General features: G+C 45.5%; 1 protein-coding gene across 1 annotated transcript in view; it reads right to left on the bottom strand.

The window, feature by feature from the left end:
* MARCHF4 (membrane associated ring-CH-type finger 4) overlaps positions 1 to 22,369 on the bottom strand; it is a 125,116-nt gene extending 102,747 nt beyond the window's left edge. Inside the window, exon 1 of the mRNA XM_035129223.1 lies at positions 21,842 to 22,369. Within this exon, the coding sequence (XP_034985114.1) occupies positions 21,842 to 22,369 (528 nt within the window). The remainder of the gene's footprint in view (positions 1 to 21,841) is intronic.
* Positions 22,370 to 22,842: the final 473 nt, after the last annotated feature.

The raw sequence follows: 22,842 nt of genomic DNA, 5'->3' as shown, positions 1-22,842 counted from the left end.
GTTAGGTTCAAGGGACGCCAACGATTTAGGTTCAATGGACACTGACAAGATCGGTTCGAGAGTCACTGACTTACTTGCTTGAACATCAAATGCATTATCTTCCTCTTCATCTGTAGGCCTTTGTCGTTTTAACGAACCACTTTTTAACCAACGGTCCATTTTTAACTACGCGAACTGTAGCTTCCGCGAAAAACAACGCTTTGTTTACAAACACTACTGTTTTGCAAAGAGGCAGCGCACGCCAGGGAGGAGGGAGGGGAATGGAGAAGACAGGGTACATGCGCAGTAGCGCACAAATGAAGCCGACGCGCTCAAAGCATCTTGGGGAGGTGAGCGTTAATAGAATGTGCGCGCTGCCTCTTTGCAAAACAGTAGTGTTTGTAAAGCGCCACCTAACGGCATACAGCAGAACTACTGCCTCTATCTAATTCTAGTTTTGCGCTAGACTCTGCTCATGCAGGAAGCGGCCAAAACAAAAAATCTGTTATCATACGAAATATATTTAATATATTTTTTATTCTAATAGCATCTTGCGGACCCCTCTGGCATAGCTCACGGACCCCTGGGGGTCCGCGGACCACCTGTTGGGAACCACTGGTGTAGACAACCCTGAGCAAATGGACCAACGGGCAGATTTCTATGTAACAGCACACACACAGAAGTCTCCATGCCTCACTTTCTCTCTCTTTGTCTAAGTGTTCCATCACACAGCTGCATGCTCTGCCACCCACATTGCTCCTCACGGAGGATAATCACGGAGGTGTCACAGTGACTTGGAGTCAGTTGGGGACATGATTTCCACCATCACAATGCAGGTGGATAATCAGCCTTGCGCATACCCCAAACAGAAAGCCCGGTGTGGAAATAAATGTCATTCGTCAAGAAACGGCATTCTTCTTCCAAACTTCCTTTGATATCATTATAGTGTTTCTGCGAATCTCTGGGAACATTACATTACTCAAAGGCAGAGGAGACAGCCACTCCCACTGATAGCACCATTTAATCTTTTACTACGGCACTTTATGCCTAAAGCCAGCAGTGTCAAGAGTTGTGATGTGGGTCCTGAAACGGGTTTGCTATGTGACCTCGTACGAAGCACTTAAATTCAAAGAGCTTCTGTTCGGAAGGAGATTTTATTTTATTTTTTAAAAGAAGAAGAAGAAGATAATCTTTAAGTCCTGTGCGAGAGTCGTATTATTCATAGTTATTCCAGGGTGGTAGCCCCGGCACATGTCAAAGTAAACGTCGGATTCTCTTCAGAATCCTCCTTCATATATTCCTCTCCATTAGCTTTCAGTTTACAAGTTGCTAGCAGATTAAACATTCTCTCAGGTGGTTTCTTTGTTCAGTCAAGGTTTGCCATGCGGTAACAACCTGAGCTCTGGAATTTATCCGTTTTTGTTAAATGGATTAAACCATATAACAGGATTTGATTGATTGATTGAAAAAAACATATTGCAATAAAAGGCTAATTCTTTAGGGGATTTTGTTTCTCCAAAGCGTGTGGCATAGCTTATTTGCTAGAGTTCTCTGGATAGAGTGCAATTATGATTATTAAGTTCCCAGGCCGCCTAGCTAAGTTCTGTAGAAGAATAAAAGCAAAATAAACCCTGCCTATAGTCTTCACAACAATGTAAGTAGAAGGTGGGACTTGATGTTACAAGAAAGATGGAAGTCCTGTGTCTGTAATGTATAGTGTTACAAACTTCACTGCTTATAGCCAAAGACCCTCACAGTCTAAAATTTAAAGTTTGGATCAGGAGAAGATAAGAAGAACCAGACTGAACAGGCTATACGCCCATCTAGCTTACTATCCTTATCTCACAATGGCCAACCAGATGCTATGGGAAATCGTCAAGTAGGACATGATTGCAACACCACTTGGGAGTCCCAGAAACTGGTATTCAGAGGGACATTGCCCCCTTCCCCCAACAATTGAGGTAGAACATAGTCATCATGCCTAGTAGCTGTTGACTAGTAGCTAGTACAGGCATAGGCAACCCTGGCTCTCCAGATGTTTTGGAACCACAACTCCCATGATCCCTGACCACTGGCCCTGTTAGCTAGAGATCATGGGAGTTGTAGTTCTGAAACATCTGGAGAGCCAAGGTTGCCTATGCCTGAGCTAGTATCTGACTTTTAGAAGACATCTGAAGGCAGCCCTCTTTAGGGAAGTTTTTAATGTTTGACATTTTATCACTTTTTGATGATGATGAAGATGATGATGATGATGATGAGAGCCACCCAGAGTGGTTGGGGAAACCCAGCCAGGTGGGCGGGGTATAATTAATTTATTATTATTATTATTATTTCTTTAGTGAGCACATGGTGGGCTTGCATCTTTTTTCCTACAGCAACAGAAAATGTGATGGGGGTGAGATATTTCTTTGCTGCCTTCACCGCCCCATACCGGTATGAGTGCCTATCAGGTGTTGTTGGTTGCATTCAAGGAGAGCCTTCCTCCATCTCTTCATTGCTCTCAGCTCTGGACTATGGAAAGGTGCTTTACCTGTTGGGGTGGGCTTAACACAACCCATAAGCCCCTTGCAACCTGCCCTCTGCATTTCAACCAAACTGTTCCCTTCCAGATACAGGTAGGTAGCCGTGTTGGTCTGACGTAGTCGAAACAAAATAAAAAAATTCCTTCCAGCAGCACCTTAGAGACCAACTAAGTTTGTTACTGGTATGAGCTTTTGTGTGCATGCATACTTCTTCAGATACCGAATCTGAAGAAGTGTGCATGCACAGGAAAACTCAAACCAATAACAAACTTAGTTGGTCTCTAAGGTGCTACTGGAAGGATTTTTTTCCGTTTTGTTCTCCTCCAGCTTTCTTAAAACAAATGCATCAGAAAAAGTTAGGGGAGCCAATGGGGACAGGACTTGGAAGGTAAAAGTCTAGATCAGTGGTTCCCAACAGGTGGTCCGCGGACCCCCAGGGGTCCGTGAGCTATGCCAGAGGGGTCCGCAAGATGCTATTAGAATAAAAAATATATTAAATATATTTCGTATGATAACAGATTTTTTGTTTTGGCCACTTCCTGCATGAGCAGAGTCTAGCGCAAAACTAGAATTAGATAGAGACAGTAGTTCTGCTGTATGCCATTAGGTGGCACTTTACAAACACTACTGTTTTGCAAAGAGGCAGTGCGCACATTCTAAACGCTCACCTCCCCAAGATGCTTTGCGCACGTCGGCTTCATTTGTGCGCTACTGCGCAGGTACCCTGTCTTCTCCATTCCCCTCCCTCCTCCCTGGCGCACGCTGCCTCTTTGCAAAACAGTAGTGTTTGTAAACAAAGCGTTGTTTTTCGCGGAAGCTACAGTTCGCGTAGTTAAAAATGGACCGTTGGTTAAAAAGTGGTTCGTTAAAACGACAAAGGCCTACAGATGAAGAGGAAGATAATGCATTTGATGTTCAAGCAAGTAAGTCAATTAATGGGGGTCCTTGTCACAATAGCGGCTCGATGAGGGGTCCTCGAGAAAATTTTGTTGGGAACCCCTGGTCTAGATCCCCACTCAGCAACATGGGCCCTAAAACAGCAAGGCTAGTTTACAACATTTTGAGAGAAGTTAAATGGTGCACTTGACCCCCAAAAGGGGTGGTGGTGTGCTCTGAGAGGAGTCAGTTGAATACCACTGAAGGGAACCCCATCACACCCCCACCCCCATTTCCCTGTAATTCAAGCCCTGCTAAACAGCTGGTCTAACAATACATTTGAATCTAGGCCTCAGGCAACTGTCTGGATAACAGAGTCCCCAGCACTCCTGCAAGAATACTTAAGTCGGTTGTTTCTGATTTAAAGTAAGATAGGATGTTGTGTCTCCCTCTGCTCCTGACCGCAGGGAACTGCCTTTTTATCACATAATAATGGTTCAAATTGCCATAATCAACTGATAAATTTTGGTGTGATGTTATGATTCAACAAATTCCCAGGCTATTATCTCAACAATAATAGTGTTTTCCCCACTATGATAAAACCCTGAATTTGAATCTGCCCCTCTGTGTCTTTGCTTGTCACGCAGAGACCACAGGGACTTGGTAGCTGTTTCATGCAGCAAATTGCACAAGTGTGACTTTTTGTCTTCTGCGTGGCACGTGCAAAAGGCCCCAAGTTCATTGAAGAGACCCCTGCCTGAAACCCTGCAGGGAGCTGCCAGTCAGCACAGACCTTATTGAGCTCAGTGGAAAGGTGGGTCTGACATGGGGAGCGTCCTATGCTCCTGATGCCTGGGCTATGCCAATACCATGCCAATGTTAACATTTCTCCTGCCAGCCTGGCATTATACTCTAACAGCATAAGGGAGTTCATGAGCGATCCTATGCCAAGCGGGTGTAACTTAGGGATGAGATTGCTTTGTTGGCATATGTTTAGAGGCAAAGTCAAGGCTGTGCATATTCTGCAGCTGCACCATGAAAGCGTGGAATCTGGCAGTGGCCACAGGATTTTTTTTAATCTATTTTTTTAAAGCAACTTGCTTAGTTCTGGAGGTGGCAATGATAGATTCTAGAGCAGGCACCCTCAACCTTCGGCCCTCCAGATGTTTTGGACTACAATTCCCATCTTCCCCGACCACCGGTCCTGTTAGCTAGGGATCATGGGAGTTGTAGGCCAAAAAATCAGGAGGGCCGCAGTTTGGGGATGCCTGTTCTAGAGGCATGTGTGTAGGAGATACCAGGGAAAGCCAGCATGGGGGTTGAATAGGGTTTCCATTGGTCTAAGACAAGGGACAGGGCTTGGGTAGAGGAGCAGGTGAAAAAGAGGGTCTCGAACCATTGTGCAAAAGAAGGAATTCCAGCTGCTGGGGCTTGCATAACCAAGTATATCTGCTGCAAGGTCCTCTTCTACACAGTGGATGGACATGTGCATTATTGTTAAAGGGTATCATAGAATAGTAGAGTTAGATTTGGAAGGGATCCCCAAGGGTAGGGTTGCCATGGTTCTGATTCCAAAAACCCGGACATTTTGCCAATTTTTGAAAATCCTCCCCGGATGGTAATTTAGCCAGCGGTGGAGCTTCATGCTCCGCCACCAGGGGCGGAGAGCAGGCGTGCTGCCCCCAGGGACGTGGCATGCGTTTTGGGGGCGGGGTGTGCCGTGTGCAGGGGCGGGGCGGGGAGCCGCGATGGTGCCCCTGGGATCGCGCTGCCCGGGGCGCCCTACCCCCACTGCCCCTATCTTCCTACACCCCTGAATTTAGCCCTTGGAAACCTGGGCTATGTCCAGGGGAAACCGGAATTACCGTATGGCAACCCTACCCAAGGGTCATCAAGTCCAACCTTCTGCAATGCAGGAATCTCAGCTAAAGCATTCATGACAGATGGCCATCCAACCTCAGTTCTGGGCATATAGGACACACGATCTGTTAGACATCCCCTAGACTAGGGCCTAGAGAGAAAGCTCTGCCCTCCTGCCCTGTGTTAGGACTGAGTGTAGCAGTTCCAAATCCACAGACTTAGGGAAGGTTCTGTCTGGCAGGAAGATTACACAACTGCAGTAGTAATTTTACACCAGCCAACGCCATCTCCGCCCCCCCCCCAGGAGTGTGTCTATCATCTCCCCAACTCCTGACCAGGTGTCACACTAGCTACCTGCCAAAAGTGACATGGGCTCTGCTTGGCTGTGGCACAATGGGTCAGTGTATCTGGCTGTTAACCAGAAGGTTGGTGGTTTAAGCCCTGCCAGGGATTGTTGTAGGCTGGGTTCCTGCATTGCTGGGGGCTGGACTAGATGGCTCTCAAGGTCCCTTCCAACTCTACAGCTCTATGATGCTCTGAATCATGTGCCACTTGAACCAACGTGGGGGAGACAGTCCTTAAAAATGGGCTGTGGCATGCAGCCTTTCATCCCTGCCCTTCCATAGGTGTCCATCTCCCATCAAAAACCACCAGGAAACCTTGCAGCTGACTGTGCTGCTTGTGAGTCGACCAAGAAGCCTAAGTCGATCTGAACTAATAAGCTCCTTTTACTTTCCAATCTGCTTCTCCATTTGTCTTTTTCTTTCCCTGTTTAAAATTCCTAATAAAATTTCATATAGTTTGCAACTTGAAGAGTATATAAGATGCTAGACTTCTGATAACTTCCTTTGTGCATGACCACTGGGTGCATTTTATTGAGTGAAAGATTGGGGATGTTAAAGAGAAGTAGGATGCCCTTATCACAGGAAGAGCTGTGTACTCTCTGCGTAAACTGAGAGGGATCTGCCTGGGAAATGCAGGGCACATTGTCTCAGGATCCCGGGTTTTAGTATTTACTTGAGTGCCCCAGAATTCCTCATGTTTGGGGACGGTAAGAATGGAAAGGAAGCTGTGGTGGTAACTGGATAGTTACCATGCAACTGGCCAACCTTACAAGGTTGTTGTTGTGCAGCAGTTGTGCAAGGAAGGCCATAAGCAGTTTCTCCTGGCCTCTCCCCCTTCGGTTACTCATCCTAGTGATACCCAGCTTTACACAATGCCCTAGAGGTTAAATCCTGCTGATTTCAGGATTGGCCATCTCCCATGTTTAAGATTGCAACCTTTGCTATTTCTAAACTGCATTTTCTCTTGCTTTGTGGGCCTAGGCTCAGTCAGCTCAGATTTTAGTGAAAGCCAAATAATGTAAATTCCTTAAGTACCAAGCAAGCCTCAGAAGAAGATAGATCCCTTAGTCACTTGGCTGGCAAGATCCTTCTAATCTCATCCTTCTTAAAAGACGGTGGCTGGGGGAGAGTGAACTGCTTTGCATAAATGGGTTTGCTTCTCAGAGCTATTACTCACGCCACCCACACAAACCCCAAAGATTACAGATGTCCCCTAGATTAAGCCTGTTACTATTTTGAGTCGAGAGAGTGAACAAGCTAAGCAAGAGCTCAGGGGAATTTTTAAGTGTTGTCTTGAAGTACAAGGAATGGTGTGAAGAGGAGGCAGAAGGGTGGGGGGAATGGAAGAGGCACCCACTCAGAAAATAACAGCTTCCACTTCTCTCACACTTATGCCTTCTGAGGATCCCAAAGTGCTTAGCAAACAGAAATGAAGGCAGCCTTTAGGGAAAAGGCACTAACATAACACAAAGAGTGGGGAGGGAACTACATTTCCCATGATGCACTAGGCTGACACGCTTGGCACATCTGAAAGAGGAAAAAATTAAGGGTTTTGTTAGGTTGTTGTTGTTGTTGTTGTTGTTGTTGTTGTTGTTGTTGTTGTATTTCGGTTTTGCTTTTGAAACAGGATACCCCTAATTTCCAACATTACATCTTTGTATCCATGTCCACGCATGTGTGCTCTCAACTTTACATCAGCAAATCATCTCCCATCCTTCCATCCCACACTGTTGAATTTGGCTGCTGGATGTTTTCTAAGCAAGGAGCTAGCTGGATATATAACACAAAGCAAGAGTGCATCATGATTGGTTGAGATGTCGTAATAGTAGTAGCAGCAGCAGATTGCACAGGGCTTTAAACTGTTTTTAATACTGTGCTTTAGTGTTGTAACCTGCCCTGGGACCTTAGTGTGCAGGGTAGGAAAATAATAATAATAATAATAATAATAATAATAATAATAATAATAATAATGTAAAGGTAAAGGACCCCTGACAGTTAAGTCCAGTCACTGACGACTCTGAGGTTGCTCATCTCTAGGCACTCATCTCGCTTTACAGGCCCCAAGGGAGCCGGCGTTTTTCTGCTTCCGCAGACAGTTTTTCCGGGTCATGTGGCCAGCATGACTAAACTGCTTCTGGCGAAACCAGAGCAGCACACGGAAACGCCATTTACCTTCCCGCCACGGCGGTACCTATTTATCTACTTGCACTGGTATGCTTTCCCGAACTGCTAGGTTGGCAGAAGCTGGGACAAAGCAATGGGAGCTCTCCCCGTTGCGGGGATTCGAACCGCCGGCCTTCTGATTAGCAAGCCCAAGAGGCTCAGTGGTTTAGACCACAGCACCACCCACGCCCAATGATGATGATGATGATGATAGAATCTTAGAGTTGGAAAGGGACCAAGGGTCATGTAGTCTAAGCCCCTGCAATGCAGGAATCTCAACTAAAGCACCCCTGACAGATGGCCATCCATCCTCCACTTAATAACCACCAAGGAAGGAGAGTCCACCACCTCTTGTGGAAGTCTGTTCCACTGCTGAACAGCTCTTACTGTCAGAATGTTTTTCCAAATGTTTAGTTGGAATCTCCATTGCCTTGAGTGCTACCCTCTAGAGCAGGCTTCCTCAACCTCGGCCCGCCAGATGTTTTTGGCCTACAACTCCCATTGTCCCTAGGTAGCAGGACCAGTGGTCAGGGATGGTGGGAATTGTAGTCTCAAAACATCTGGAGGGCCAAGGCTGAGGAAGCCTGCTCTAGAGCAAGAGAAAACAAGCATGCTCCCTCTTCAGAGCCTTTGTCTATGATCTTTGAGAATTATTGGAGAACAGGTGAGGTCCCTACAGACTGAAGGCAGGGAAGAAGCAGAAGCAGAAGCAGAAGCAGAAGCAGAAGCAGAAGCAGAAGCAGAAGCAGAAGCAGAAGCAGAAGCAGAAGCAGAAGCAGAAGAAGAAGAAGAAGAAGAAGAAGAAGAAGAAGAAGAAGAAGAAGAAGACTTCAGTTATGGTGAGATCCCATGCTGCTGTAGTACATGTGTGATTAAAAGTCTTAGAGCAGTGATGGCCAAACTTGGCCCTCCAGCTATTTTAGGACTACAATTCCCATCATCCCTGACCACTGGTCCTGTTAGCTGGGGATCATGGGAGTTGTAGTCCCAAAACAGCTGGAGGGCCAAATTTGGCCATCACTGTCCTAGAGCATGGTTTGAAGGCACATAACGCAACAGCCTTTCCAAAGCTAAGCAGTTCTGGATCAGGTCATAATAATAATAATAATAATTTATTATTTATACCCCGCCCATCTGGCCGGGTTCCCCCAGCCACTCTGGGCGGCTTCCAAAAAAACAGAAATTCTAAAATACAGAAATCCATCAAACATTAAAAGCTTCCCTAAACAGGGCTGCCTTGAGATGCCTTCTAAAGGTCTGGTAATTGTTCTCTTTGACCTCTAGTGGGAGGGCATTCCACAGGGTGGGTGCCACTACCGAGAAGGCCCTCTGCCTGGTTCCCTGTAACTTGGCTTCTCGTAATGAGGGAACCGCCAGAAGGCCCTCGGAGCTGGACCTCAGTGTCCGGGCAGAACGATGGGGGTGGAGACGCTCCTTCAGGTATACCGGACCGAGGCCGTTTAGGGCTTTAAAGGTCAACACCAACACTTTGAATTGTGCTCGGAAACGTACTGGGAGCCAATGTAGGTCTTTTAGGACCGGTGTTATGTGATCTCGGCGGCCGCTCCCAGTCACCAGTCTAGCTGCCGCATTCTGGATTAGTTGTAGTTTCCGGGTCACCTTCAAAGGTAGCCCCACGTAGAGCGCATTGCAGTAGTCCAAGTGAGAGATAACTAGAGCATGCACCACTCTGGAGAGACAGTCAGTGGGCAGGTAAGGACTCAGCCTGCGTACCAGATGGAGCTGATAAACAGCTGCCCTGGACACGGAGTTGACCTGTGCCTCCATGGACAGCTGTGAGTCTAAAATGACTCCCAGGCTGCGCACCTGGTCTTTCAGGGGCACAGTTACCCCATTCAGGACCAGGGAGTCCTCCACACCCGCCCGCCTCCTGTCCCCCACAAACAGTACTTCTGTCTTGTCAGGATTCAATCTCAATCTGTTAGCCGCCATCCATCCTCCAACCGCCTCCAAGCACTCACACAGGACCTTCACCGCCTTCACTGGTTCTGATTTAAAAGAGAGGTAGAGCTGGGTATCATCAGCATACTGATGGACACCCAGCCCAAACCCCCTGATGATCTCTCCCAGTGGCTGCATATAGATGTTAAAAAGCATGGGGGAGAGGACAGAACCCTGAGGCACCCCACAAGTGAGCGCCCAGGGGTCTGAACACTCATCCCCCACCACCACTTTCTGAACACGGCCCAGGAGGAAGGAGCGGAACCACTGCATGACAGTGCCCCCAGCTCCCAAGCCCTCTAGACGGTCCAGAAGGATGTTATGGTCGATGGTGTCAAAAGCCGCTGAGAGATCCAGCAGAACAAGGAAACAGCTCTTACCTTTGTCCCTAGCCCGCCGGAGATCATCGACCAGTGCGACCAAGGCAGTTTCAGTCCCATGATGAGGCCTGAATCCTGACTGGAAGGGATCCAAATGGTCCGCTTCTTCCAGGCGTGCCTGGAGTTGTTCCGCAACCACTCGCTCAATCACCTTGCCCAAGAATGGAAGATTTGAGACTGGGCGATAGTTGGCCATATTGGCCGGATCTAAAGATGGTTTTTTAAGAAGCGGTTTAATAACCGCCTCTTTCAGCGGGTCTGGGAAGGCTCCCTCATCGAGAGAAGCATTTACCAACCCGCGAAGCCCATCGCCCAGCCCTTCCTGGCTAGCTTTTATAAGCCAGGATGGGCAAGGATCAAGGAGACAGGTGGTTGGTTTCATTCGTCTAAGCAGCCTGTCCACATCCTCGGAGGTAACAGATTGAAATTGATCCCACAAAACTTGACTAGACAGGACTCTAGCACTCCCCCGCCCCGGCCCTGCTCCCACGGTGGAGTCTACCTCTTCCCGAATCTGAGCGACTTTATCTGCAAAAAACTTTGCAAAATCATTGCAGGAGATCATGTGGCCCGTACTGGGCCCGGATGGAGCAGGTGGTTCCGCTAAATTGTGAACCACCTGGAAGAGTCTCCTGCTGCTGTTTTCTGCAGATGCGATGGAGACGGTGAAGAAGGTCCTCTTCGCCGTCGCCATTGCCACTTGGTAGGCTCGAAGTTGAGCTCTAGCCCGTGTCCGGTCTGATTCAAAATGAGTTTTCCGCCACCGGCGCTCTAGCCGTCTCAACGACTGTTTCATTGCCCTCAGCGCCGGGGAAAACCACGGGGCTGTCCGGGCTCCATGCAATCTGAGAGGGCGCTTCGGAGCCAGACAGTCAATAGCGCTGGTTAACTCCGCATTCCAGCGGGCCACCAGGGAATCAGCTGAAAGGCCATCGACATGGGATAAAACATCCCCTACCACTCTTTGGAAGCCAATTGGATCCATTAAGTAGCGGGGGCGGACCATCCGAATCGGTCCCACCTCCCTGCAGAGGGAAAGGGTTGCGGAGAAGTCCAGTTGCACCAGAAAGTGATCTGACCATGGCACTTCTTTTGTTTCGCTTTTACTTAATGTCAGATCACCAACGTCCATAGAGGTAAACACCAAGTCCAAGGCATGCCCGCGGCTATGAGTTGGGCCAGACTTATTCAGGGACAGCCCCATGGTGGCCATGCTTTCCACGAAGTCCCGAGCGGCTCCTTGTAAGGTCGTGTCGGCATGGATGTTAAAATCCCCTAAGACAACCAAGCTAGGTGTCTCCAGGAGCACATCCGACACGACCTGAAGCAGCTCGGGCAGGTCAGTGCCGGAAGGGATGATTGCCTTTGAACCTTGGTTTGGATCCAGATTTATGCCCCATTGATTTTGATGGGTCTGTTCCAAGTATGACTAAAACTGGATCCAGCTCTCTGTGCATTCTACAGCTGGGATATAGATGCAATAAATAACAACTGCCCACGAGGGCAGGATGCAATCCGTTCTGCTTACATGGTCACATAATTACAGGCGCACACATACAATGCTCTCCTGAGGACCATACTGAATTGGCTCCCAGGCTGCTGAATGAAACTTAGGCTGCATACACACCATATATTTAAAGCACACCACTTTCTTCCAAGATTTCTGGGAACTGTAGCTCTGGGAGGTAAACTACAGTTCCCAGGACTCTGGGTGGGAAAATGTGCTTTTAAGTGTGTTTTAAATGTACGGTGCATCCACAGCCCTAGTGGCATTGTGCTTGTGAATAACAATGCTGTGAAAGCAAAACCTTCCTGGCACACTCAATTTGTGGAGATACATTGCACTGTTCAATTCCAACACTCCCTGCAATATACTACAAGCCCTCCCTCCGCACACATCCTTCCCATCCTCATGGCAGGCATGTCACTCGTTAGCAAATAAAGTCCAGAATGGAATGTCTTGGCACCTTTTTTCGTTGAGATTTATAAGCGCGCTGCATCAACTACAGTATACTTGTTTCCTTTCCAACATTGACATTAATGCCTTTTGAAAAGCTCTGGCGGCTTCCGTTGCTCTCTCCCCCCCCCCATACAGATCCACGTCAGCTGCCTTTCCCTAATCAAAGTTCTTCCTCTCATTAAATCTCACAGCTTTGTTTCTGATATTCTCTCCACAATTTGTGCTAAGCTAACAGGTTTATAATTGCCTCCTATGATGCATGGCCCTTCTTCTCCAGGCTTGCTGTAATAGTCACATTGCGCCTGCCACTTTGTAGGCTGCAGGAATCTTAACCATCATTGGCAAATGTCTAATGATATCAGCTTTTTCGGCTTCCAGCCCATTGGAAGTTTTTAGCAGGAGAGTCTTTGCTTGCCAAATTGGCGTTTCGAAGAAAATGGGCAGCAGCGAGGCTTGGTGTGCAGTGGGGAAATCTTGACAAAGCCATGCAAGAGAAGAGCAGGAATGGGAAAAGAGAAGCAGGGATGGGCTTTGGCCCCGGGGGCAGGATTAAAGCTCTGTGTGACCTGAGGTTTGATCCAGCAACAGGATCTTCCTTATTTATTCACTTACCTATGCTTTTTGGATGCTACCCATGAACAAACCTTCTCTGGGCAGTTCATGAATTCAACAAAACCATAACAAGTAAACCAGCATTATAAGGTTCTTAAGTAGCATAACTTCTTGCCACTTCGGAGAGCTGGGTTCAAGGGAGCTGAACATTGGCTCAAATATGGTCTCCATCAGCCATCAAGAGAAGAAAGATCTGAGAATGCCCTAGGATAAGTTGGTGCTACCCACTCATCCAAGGTCTGGGCAAGAGGAAGTGGAGAGCAAAGAGTTTTTTCTAGGGGTGGAGGGCCCACCGAAGAAAGAAAAGCCTGCAAACTAGCACTGGCCTCCAATATCTGGTAGAATACAGAATTGGGAAGGTCTTAGCAGGCTGGCATTCAACTTCCACCAACTCAGGGCTCTAATCATCACAGCCAAATGTACAGTGCTTATCCCCAGTAAAGCCCCTTGCATTGTGGTTTCCACGAGCTGGTTGTCATGTGCTTGGGAAGCACTATGCAAGGGAATGGGACAACCCACTTGCTAATCATGTGACTGCATAATGATATCAAGTGATTCACAGGTAGGTTGTTCCTGGTCTACAGGGATGACGAAAGGCAACAATCTGGCTCACCATGCCAAAAACAAACAAACCTCACCCCTGTTGTTGGACAAGGAAAAAGAGCAAGCTACCCTTAGCAACTGCTCTTGCCATCATACTTTGAAAATAGAGTTGATTTCATTGTTTTAATATTGTTTTTAATGTTGTAACCTTACGATGAAGGGCGGGGAATGAATGAATGAATGAATGAATGATAGCGGTGGGTGGACTAGATAGATTGAGCCATGAAGCTCAGTGGGTGAGCCAATGACTCAAAGGAATGTGTGTTTCAGGCTCCGGATCATCCCTACCAGGAGGAACTCTATATGCCTATATTGGAATGAGTATAGGGAGTTCCATACAGATCCGTCCCTAAAACAGATCACATATCCAGAATTCACATTCCCAGCTACTATATCTTCCCTTTGGACTAAGCTCAAGTGAAGCCTGAGAGGGGAAAGCAGAGGCAAATTCAAATAGAGAGATGCCACCTTCAAAATATATGGGCTCAGCATATTTACGTTTTACAGGAAGGAGTCCCTATTTCATGCTCCAGAGCCTTCCAGATCTGAAGGAGGTTTTGATAGTCTTGCCCTCTCAACGCAATAAGTACCAACAAGGGGACATAACTACAGAAGGAGAGTTTATGCACTGCTGCCTTTGCAATCTTGCCACTCGCTGGAGTGAAAGAAGCTTTTTCTTCTAAATTTTTCCTCTTTCTCTGATGACCTGCTTGGTTCCCCTCCAGGTAGGCTTCAGACCTATTGAACACGGAGGTTCACCTGTCAAAGCATCTCAATTTCTTTTCTGTCCTAGCTAAGCCATGCTCTGTGAACAGATGATGTGAACCGAGACAGAAGAAAATAGTCAACAGGCCTATCACTCCTATCACTTGGGCACGTGTTTATGAATCACCCTTGCTCCTGAATCTTAGTTCCCAAACAGAGAAAATTCACAATATCTCAGCGGAAATGAATCAAGTCTCTGATACCTGGATTTGGCTGGAGGAGGTGTTGCATGCTAAGTGGGCACAGGATACTGACTGACAGAGGGGGAAGTGACAGAGCAAAGGGAGAGGGAAATGCAACAAGGTGCATGGCTGGCTGGCACACTGAGCAAGAGCACTCTGCACTGCAACATTTTATTGTAGGTCCCACATGCACATGGGGATCTGAAGCTGAGAGAATAATGGCATACTGTACTTAAGGACATCTCCTGAGTTTGTGGCTTAGGCAAGATGTAAACCAGGGACCTTGAGGCTCACAACGTACCCACTCAGGGAAAGGAAGGAACCACAAAGCAGCGTTATGGAGTTGCTTTCACTTAAAGGGAAGCCCAGATGTTTCTTTATCTCTACTCCCTTTGCCCAACATGAGTTTTAACAGAAACCATGGGCTTATACATAAAAGCCACCATCACACACAGAGATCTTAAGATACAAGCAAGCCAGTTGCTCAGAGGCTGCAGTGTTTCAAACTGAAATCTGAAAATTTTGCAGCCTTTTTGGCTTGCTTTAGTCGTGAGATTATTTTTTAAAATAAAAAAAAATCTTGCAAAAACAGATGAGAAAGATGCACAGAGATAAATCTTATTTAGACTTGTTTGTGAAGAAAATCAAAATAGGATTTGCATCTTTTTATGGGACTTGACATTGTATTGTATGCAGAAACAGCTCCTGCATGAAAGTGCATTTCCAATCAAGAAGGCATTTATTTATTTATTTTAGCATTCTTCAATATGCTTCCTGTCCTTCCTTATTATTTCATAATTGGGCAGAGGATGGGGAAGCAGATATGTTCATTCTCAGTATTCAGATTCTGATGGAGGTTATTGCCTGATAAAGGCACATGTGGAACTCAAAAGGCTGCATATGTCTTTGCCAAGAGAGGCTGGTCCAATGAATCTATTCATCTCTCTTGTCATGAAAACTGGAAAGAAGCAATTGGGCAGCTAATACATTATATTTATGGTAGAAATAACCTCTGGCAAGGATATTTTGGTGTTACCTTAATTTCTTATAAATCTCATGGGTGGCAGCCTTTTTTGGTGTGTTTGTTATTATGGCCATTCAGGTTGTTGTTGTTGTTGTTGTTGTTGTTGTTGTTGTTGTTGTTGTTGTTTTGTTTTAAAGTCACTGCCTTTTGTATTGTGTAGACCTTACCTGTAGAATATTCTATAAACCTAATAAATTCTGAGTATATGTTCATATTAACATATAGGCATTATATATTAAATCAAAGCATAATCACGAACACCATTATAATTTGACTTGGCAAGAAAGTTCTGGGAGAAAATTAAAGTTCAGCTAGTGAAAATGTTGGGTTATGAAGTTCTGTTGCATCCACTTATATTTCTATTAAATTATTTGGAAAGGTCAATAAAGAAAGAACATACGGAAATGATTTCATATTTGCTAGCAGCTGCCAGAATTTTATATGCTGGCAAATGGAAGTGGGCAATAGTCCCAAACAGTTAAAGAATGGCATGATAAAATATGGGACAATAATAATAATAATTTATTTGTACTCCGCCCATCCAGTGACTATGTGCTGATGGCAGAATTAATGCATTACTCAAGATTTGAGGGCTATGATTGTAGGCTTAACATGTTCATGTTAAGAAGGAAAAATTTTTTGGAGTATTGTAGGGTATATGGAATCTGAGTGTTAATTATGGCTTTTCAATGTTCCGAGGAGAATGATAATTGGAACTCATCTGTATAACATTTTCTTCTTTCCTGTTGCTGTTACTGATGTTCTTATCACATGTATGATTCCCTGTTGAAGAAAAAAAGTATGTCTAATAAATTATAGTAATACCGGTAATAACAATGCTGCCTGTGGACTGAGATTGACATCAGATGCCTTCCTCAAAAGTCCACCTCAGATGAGTGAGGGGTGTGTGTGAAAAAACAGGCGTCCTTTGTGGTGGCCCTGCAGATGTGGAATCCTCTACTTTCAGAGCTGCATCAGGTTACTATGCCACATTGATTTCAGGAGAATCTGAAAACACCTTCCAGGTGTGAGGTTGTTGTCCCCTCCCCCTCTTGCAGCCTTTGCCAACATATTGCCCTCCAGCTGTTTTGGACTACAACTCCTATCAATAACTCAACCAGCACAGTTTTAATCTAAAACATCTGGAACACACCTAAAAATAATATTAATAAATACATAATAATAATAAATTAAAAGGCAAGTGTCTGAGGGACAAAATGTTATGTTTTTATGATTACAAGCCATTGCGAGATATTGTAAGTTACTCCTATGTATGGAGCTGGGGAGCAGCTTTCATTTAGACTGCAGAGCATGGTGAGGGAGGTTTAACCCTTCTCCAGGGCGTGAGGGCTCTGGCAGGGTCCAAGAGTCTTCCTGCCTTCTTCCCCAAACCCAGCAAGGACTTACCAGCTTTGGGAATGGGGGGCGGTGGCTCTAAGACACAATCAGAGCCCTCCTGCCTCCCTCCAAAAACCCGGTGCCTCTTACCTGGCAGGGGCTAGAGAGGGTCTCAAATTTTGGCCTTGCACAAGGTCCGCCCCCCCCCCGAACTTAGAGGGAAAGATTTCATTGGTGTCAATAGTGTTCCTTGTGGGATCAAAGCTGGGTTGGTTTCCATTGATGATCATGGCCAGGAAGGGAGGGAATAAACATCCCTTCCCTGTGCACTTAATGCAAATGGAGGGGGAGCCTTCCATGCCTAATTATTTTAAAATCCAGCAATGTGTGTTTTGACCCTAAGGCTGTAATCATGTAATCATATGCCCACTTACAAAGGAGTAAGCTCCACTGTACTCAATGGGACTTACTTTTGAGTAGGCAGGTATACAATTGTGCTGCCATTGTCTTAAGGCTTCAGTGCTCTCTAAAGCAGACTGTTTGCTTTAACGCTGATTATAATCTCTACATGCACACACACAAGGGCACGCTTCATAGATTCCATCTTTCCTGGACTAGCGCGGAAAGATAAACAGTTTGTGTACCTCTATAAAGATGAATTATGCAGGATACGCAAGGGGAATAGTTGCATGCATCTTCAGAAGAGTGGCTTTCTAAACATATAAAAAAGAAATAAAATTCCACAAGGTGTAATTTGTCTGGCAGAAGGAAAAAAAATGTGTATTTAAACAGAGAGGGGTTTTTGTTTGTTTGTTTTGTTTTTAAATCATCTTAAGCCATTTTGCTGAAACCATCAATTACAGAAGTCACCACCAAGGACTGTGTCTCAGTGGTCATTTATCCTCTGGCTAACAGAGTATACTGCAAATCAGCACTCTGGTTCTGTGCAGCGATCAGGTACAAGAGTGACACTGGCAGGAAAGAGGAACAATGAGGGATTGCTTTACACAGAGTCAGACCCATTGGCCCAGCAAGCTCAGTATTGCAAACACAAACTGGCAGCAGCTTTCCAGGGTTTCACCATTTCCATTCTTACTTGGAGATGCCCGGGATTGAACCTGGGACCTTAAGCACACATAATAACAATAACCAATGCTCTATCACAGAGCTACAGACACCTCAGCACCAGGACCTAGTACCAGAACTGCAACAGCGACCTCAGCAGCTCCCACCAAATCCCTTGCATGTCATGGCTGTACCTTTGAATGATGTCTCCAAAGAGATTCTGACTTGCCCAAACCACAGAAACTTGTACAAATGTATGCCAGTGATCAGGGCACAGCCATAGGCAGCAGTCAGATGGGACTCCAAGCTAAATAACAAAGAAGAGCCTGTTTTTAGGTTTTTGTTTACTCAAATTATCATCTCAAACAGGAACTCTTCCTGTCTAAAAAGACTTAATGGCCAACCAACTGCCACTCAGTCAAGAGACGGTATAATGTTGAATCACTCAGAATAATGTTACAATCACAGTCCTGTGACTCACCACATGGGGACAGCTGCCAAAGAGCCATTTCTAGTTATAGCCCTGGTGGAGACATACAGCTGGTCAAAACAAATATTGGACAACACAGTACCAGGACATCACAACCAGCAACAAGGTCTAGGTAACCACCAGGGCTCCCCCCCCCCCCAGGCTGGGCACTTCAGTTTTTCTAGATACCATTCTCACTGCTGGACAAAGTGAAGTCACACAAGATCCCTTCTGTTTTCATTCCTCACTATGAATCTCTTTGCCAAACTCTTTATGTTTTAGATGTTGCATGAGTATGAGCTCTCTTTACTACTACCCTTATGAGATGCTGAATTTTTCTTATTAGGCCGCAAGACATGCTCCATCCAACGCCGTTACAATAGACTCAAGGCTCTACTAAAATGATGACTAAAATGCCTGTTCCTTTCTTCCTTAGGAGACCTTAACATTTACACTCACAGTATACAGTAGCAAAGTCAGCTCTGGATTCCACACAGTGATGGAAGAGAAACTACAGCAAATCCTGATTCCAACCCATTTTTTGGTACAGCCTCACAAACTAAGCTAGGAAATATATGTCATTGTTTATATATATATAAAAAATCTGCATGTGCAGCCTCTTACATTAAACATTAGCAGCAGGATTACCCCAAACAAGTAAAGGCTAATTTCATGAGTTTGGGATGTGGCATAGAATTTTTACTACCAAATGCTACATTTGCTGTAATAAGGATGGAGTTGGTGCACGGCACTAAGAATCCAGTTAAGATAAAACATTTCCACTCAAGCCAGCCTTCGTTCCAGTAAAAGGGCAGGATTGGGACTGCAGCAGAACTAAAGAGATCTTCCAGCAGACTCTGAACCTACCTGGTATAAGTGCATTCCATTCCCTCTCCTGTTCTGCCCAGTTGCTGCAGTGCCTGTGCATTTTACATGCAGGACTGTGGTTAACCTTTCTCAGTTTCTGTTTTTAAAATATATGTACAGTATTGTACTGTGACCTTCTTACATTTCTATTTGTTGGAGGGAAAGTATATTTGTCCTTCAGATAAAGCTGAGCCTGTACTAGTGGATTTCTTCAATTTGGTATGAGTGAGCCAATGTGCCGCTGGTCTTTTGAGAGCTGCACTGAGCCACAGGTTGGATGCTTGGTGTATGAATAACTGGTTGTGTATCAGTGTGCAACTGAGCACAAGCATTCTGGGTGACAGAAGTGTAATCATCAGAGTGATGTAGGTACCTGCATGGTGTCAGGCCAGGGACCAGTTTTATACTACACAAAGCATTTATCACCCTTGTTTGCTATTTTGTCTGCAAATAGCACAGCTCAAGTTCTAATTGCTACTAAATGTATGATGGAAGAGTGTTTTGCATTTGGTTCATTTGCCATTACTGGAAGACATGAAAGACCATCTCATCCACACCTTATCACCCATAGACACGCACACACACACACACACACACACACACACACACACACACACACACACACTGTCTGTTGGAAGGCTGAACCATCCACTCAAACCATCTACTGGTCAAACCATACAATTGAAACCACAGTGGCCCACCAGAATTGGAAGCATAAGATAGCCATCTGATGTTCCACAGGCAGCTTTACAGTATGCTACATGTGGAAGCATTCTCCTCGCTCTTCCTTTCAACTATAGCATTGTGTGTGTGTTAACAACAACAACAACATTAGCACCACTATTCTTTTGATAATACTTTATCACTGAACAGGCTTCACCATTCTCAACTTGTTCAACATTTTGATCAGCTGTGGTGAGTCCTTTTGCTGACTCAAAACTGAGACTCAGAGCTAAACATGCCCAAGTCCAACCTATGAAATATTGTATGAGAACAGAGGCAAATTCAGGGTCTTCATTGTCTGAGTCCAAGGTGCCAGCCTGACTCTACAGAGATAAATCCTATATTCTGACTCTGCATTACAAATAGTACACAACTATTCATGATCAGGGCTAGAGATTATCCTCGTTAAAACAATGTTTGTGATACAGCAAGGAGTAACTCCAACTATTTTAATAATACTGAAACGTACAGAACTGTGCATCAGATTGTGGTCAATGAACACAATTTAGTGGAAACATCTGCTCTGAGCATATTGCAATCAAACAGGAGTTGCACAATAGTATGTATGTGTATGTCCAAAGGCTATGTAAAAGAAACTACACCCCAATTGCATCCAGTGTATCTGATTGTGATGGGTGAGCCCTCACACCAAAACTGAAAGTTTAGAAGTTTTGTTGCACAATTTCAATTGCTCATCATTCATAATGAATCATTATGTCACCGTGCTTTCAAAATACACTTCCTAGAAAAGTGTGCTGCTGTTTGTTTGTTTGTTTAAAAAAAAACTAATTGCTTTAAATTGCTTGGCTGTTTGTTTACTTTTGCCTTATTTTGTAATCTTTAAACATCTGCTAGCTGAGCAGTGCTGAAATTCAGGCGTTCAGGATTTCCACACATTTTTAGCATTTCAGAAGTTAGCCAATCTGAGACAGGCTTGTTTAATTCATTAACTTGACACACTGAGATCTTTCAGCCAGGTATCAAAGATGACATTACTTTCATTATGCACAATATTTTCTAACCCATGAAATCACACAACCTTGGATACAAACTTAGACATACTTGGAGAATAGACTCATTCAAATACATAGGACTTCAATTAGTCAAGACTAACTTCTAATTCAGCTGATTTCAATGGGTCTACTCTGACTAAATCTGGATCACACCAGACTTAGAAAGTTTGAAAGCTTTCCAAAACACCTGAAATGAAATGCTATCTGGGGGAAGCAACTTTTCTCCACCAAGTTGCAAACTATCAGTCAAACAAAAGCGATGCCTCTGCTGTTTGGAAAGTCAAGCAACAAACACATAAGACCAAACCAGTAGTAGGAAGGCAATAACAGTGTAACTCTGAGCAATACTTGCCTACCGTATGTCCATGTAACTTTGCATGTGGAATGCTACCGGTATTGACACAGAAAGACAATCCATCTACCGGAGCTTAAAACAAGGAATGGCTAGCATCTTCAGGGCTGGCCACAAAAGGCGGCTCACAGACCCTCCACAAGTGCATTAAGCTGCATTTCTTTCACTCATCATTTCTTTCACTTCTCCATTGCATGGAAGAGTAATGCCTGACCTGGCACAAACTAGCAGGAATGTAATTAAACTCCACCAGCAGAACTACATATGTGGAGTTTAATATTTCTGGAGTTCTTTCTTTTCTTTTCTTTTTAACAGTACTTTATGTTTACTACTGCTTATGCAGAAAAAGAGGAGGATGGTCCTGGACCCTTGTTGTGATCCTTTTTTGGGGGAGGGGGAGGGGGGTTGTCTACTCATGTTTGTGATTGGTGTATGCACCTGTGTGCTTTTGGTCCTGGGCCTGCCGTGTTGCAGCCCTTTCTAGTCCTCTTTCGTCAAAAGTTACCAAGTTGGAGCATTGTGCCCACTGACTCCTCCACTCTCTCTCCAAACTTCACTACAGATACAGATAAATGGAACATCCCAGGTAGCTGTGTGAATGTGTGGAGAGAGGGGGCGGGGAGCCTTCCCAGCTTGGGTGGAGAATCAGCGTGGAGATAGGTGGCAGTGGGGTGGGAGGAGGCGGGGCAAGTGCTATTTTGGAGGTGTGGGAAAGTCTGGCTTTGTAGGAAGTCTCTCTCAGGTGACTGTAAACATACATGTGCATAAGCACACACACTCACCTGCTCTGGGCCCTGAAAGCAGATCCTGCAGAGCGGCGTCCTCATGCCACTGTCCAAACTGCTCCCCAGGGAATACCGATCTTCCGCCTTCCCTTTGCAGAAGTCCTCGGAGGAGGCGCTGCTCATCATAGACATGGGCTGCTCTCCCTCTCCTCCAGGACTTCCCCACTCCTCTTCTGGAGGGCTCGTTGCCCGCCCTCCTCCTCCTCCTCCTCCTCCTCCTCCACCACCACCACCCCCGGCAGTCGGCGCTCTCCAAGGTCCCCTTCGCCCTCCATAGAGCGTGGTCAGCGTGTTGTTGTTGGAAGCTTGCAAGCTCAATGCTTGGTCCCCACTGTTCATGGGAGGGAGAGGCGGCGGCGAGGGCGGAGGGGGCGCGGGGGGTCTCCTCAGGAGGAAGACCTTCAGGTCACTGAACAACATGCGGCAGCGGCACTTGAGGAGACCCTGGTGGCGCGACATCTGCCTGGGGATCAGCAATCCGCAGCAACAGTACCATAAAACGATCGCACCGGTTGGTGTTAACATGTGCCTTCCCTTCCAGACAGGCTCGGGTGGGGAAAAATGGGGCCGGTAGGGGGCACCCAAGAACAAGAGGGCTGGATTGGATTTCCGTTTCCTTTTCTCCCACCCAAATTCACTGATACATATATAAGAGCCAGCTAAATAACAAAAGTGGAATTTGTAGGAAGATCTTTTGGATATTTCACAGCAACCCCGTTTTAAAAACACACACACACAACAATCATGAGGTTTCCTTTTAAAACAACAACAACAAAATATTGACTTTTCAAGCCCCTCCTTCCCACATCTCCTTTTTTAAAATGAGCAATTCCACAATTCCTTTTTAAAAAGTTAAAATGAAATAGTTATGGAAAGAAGCCTTATCCATTCCAAGTGCTGGGTAGGATAGTTCGGAAAATGTGGTGGAAACTGATAACAATTGGTAACTCCAAAAAAGGAGGAAGTGGAAGAGGAATTCAAGTCACCAGAAGGTGTGG

This window comes from Zootoca vivipara, chromosome 1 (genome assembly GCF_963506605.1).
Source record: "Zootoca vivipara chromosome 1, rZooViv1.1, whole genome shotgun sequence".
Taxonomy (NCBI): domain Eukaryota; kingdom Metazoa; phylum Chordata; class Lepidosauria; order Squamata; family Lacertidae; genus Zootoca; species Zootoca vivipara.
Note: the sequence above shows the minus strand (reverse complement) of the source record. Positions and strands in the feature narration are given on the sequence as shown.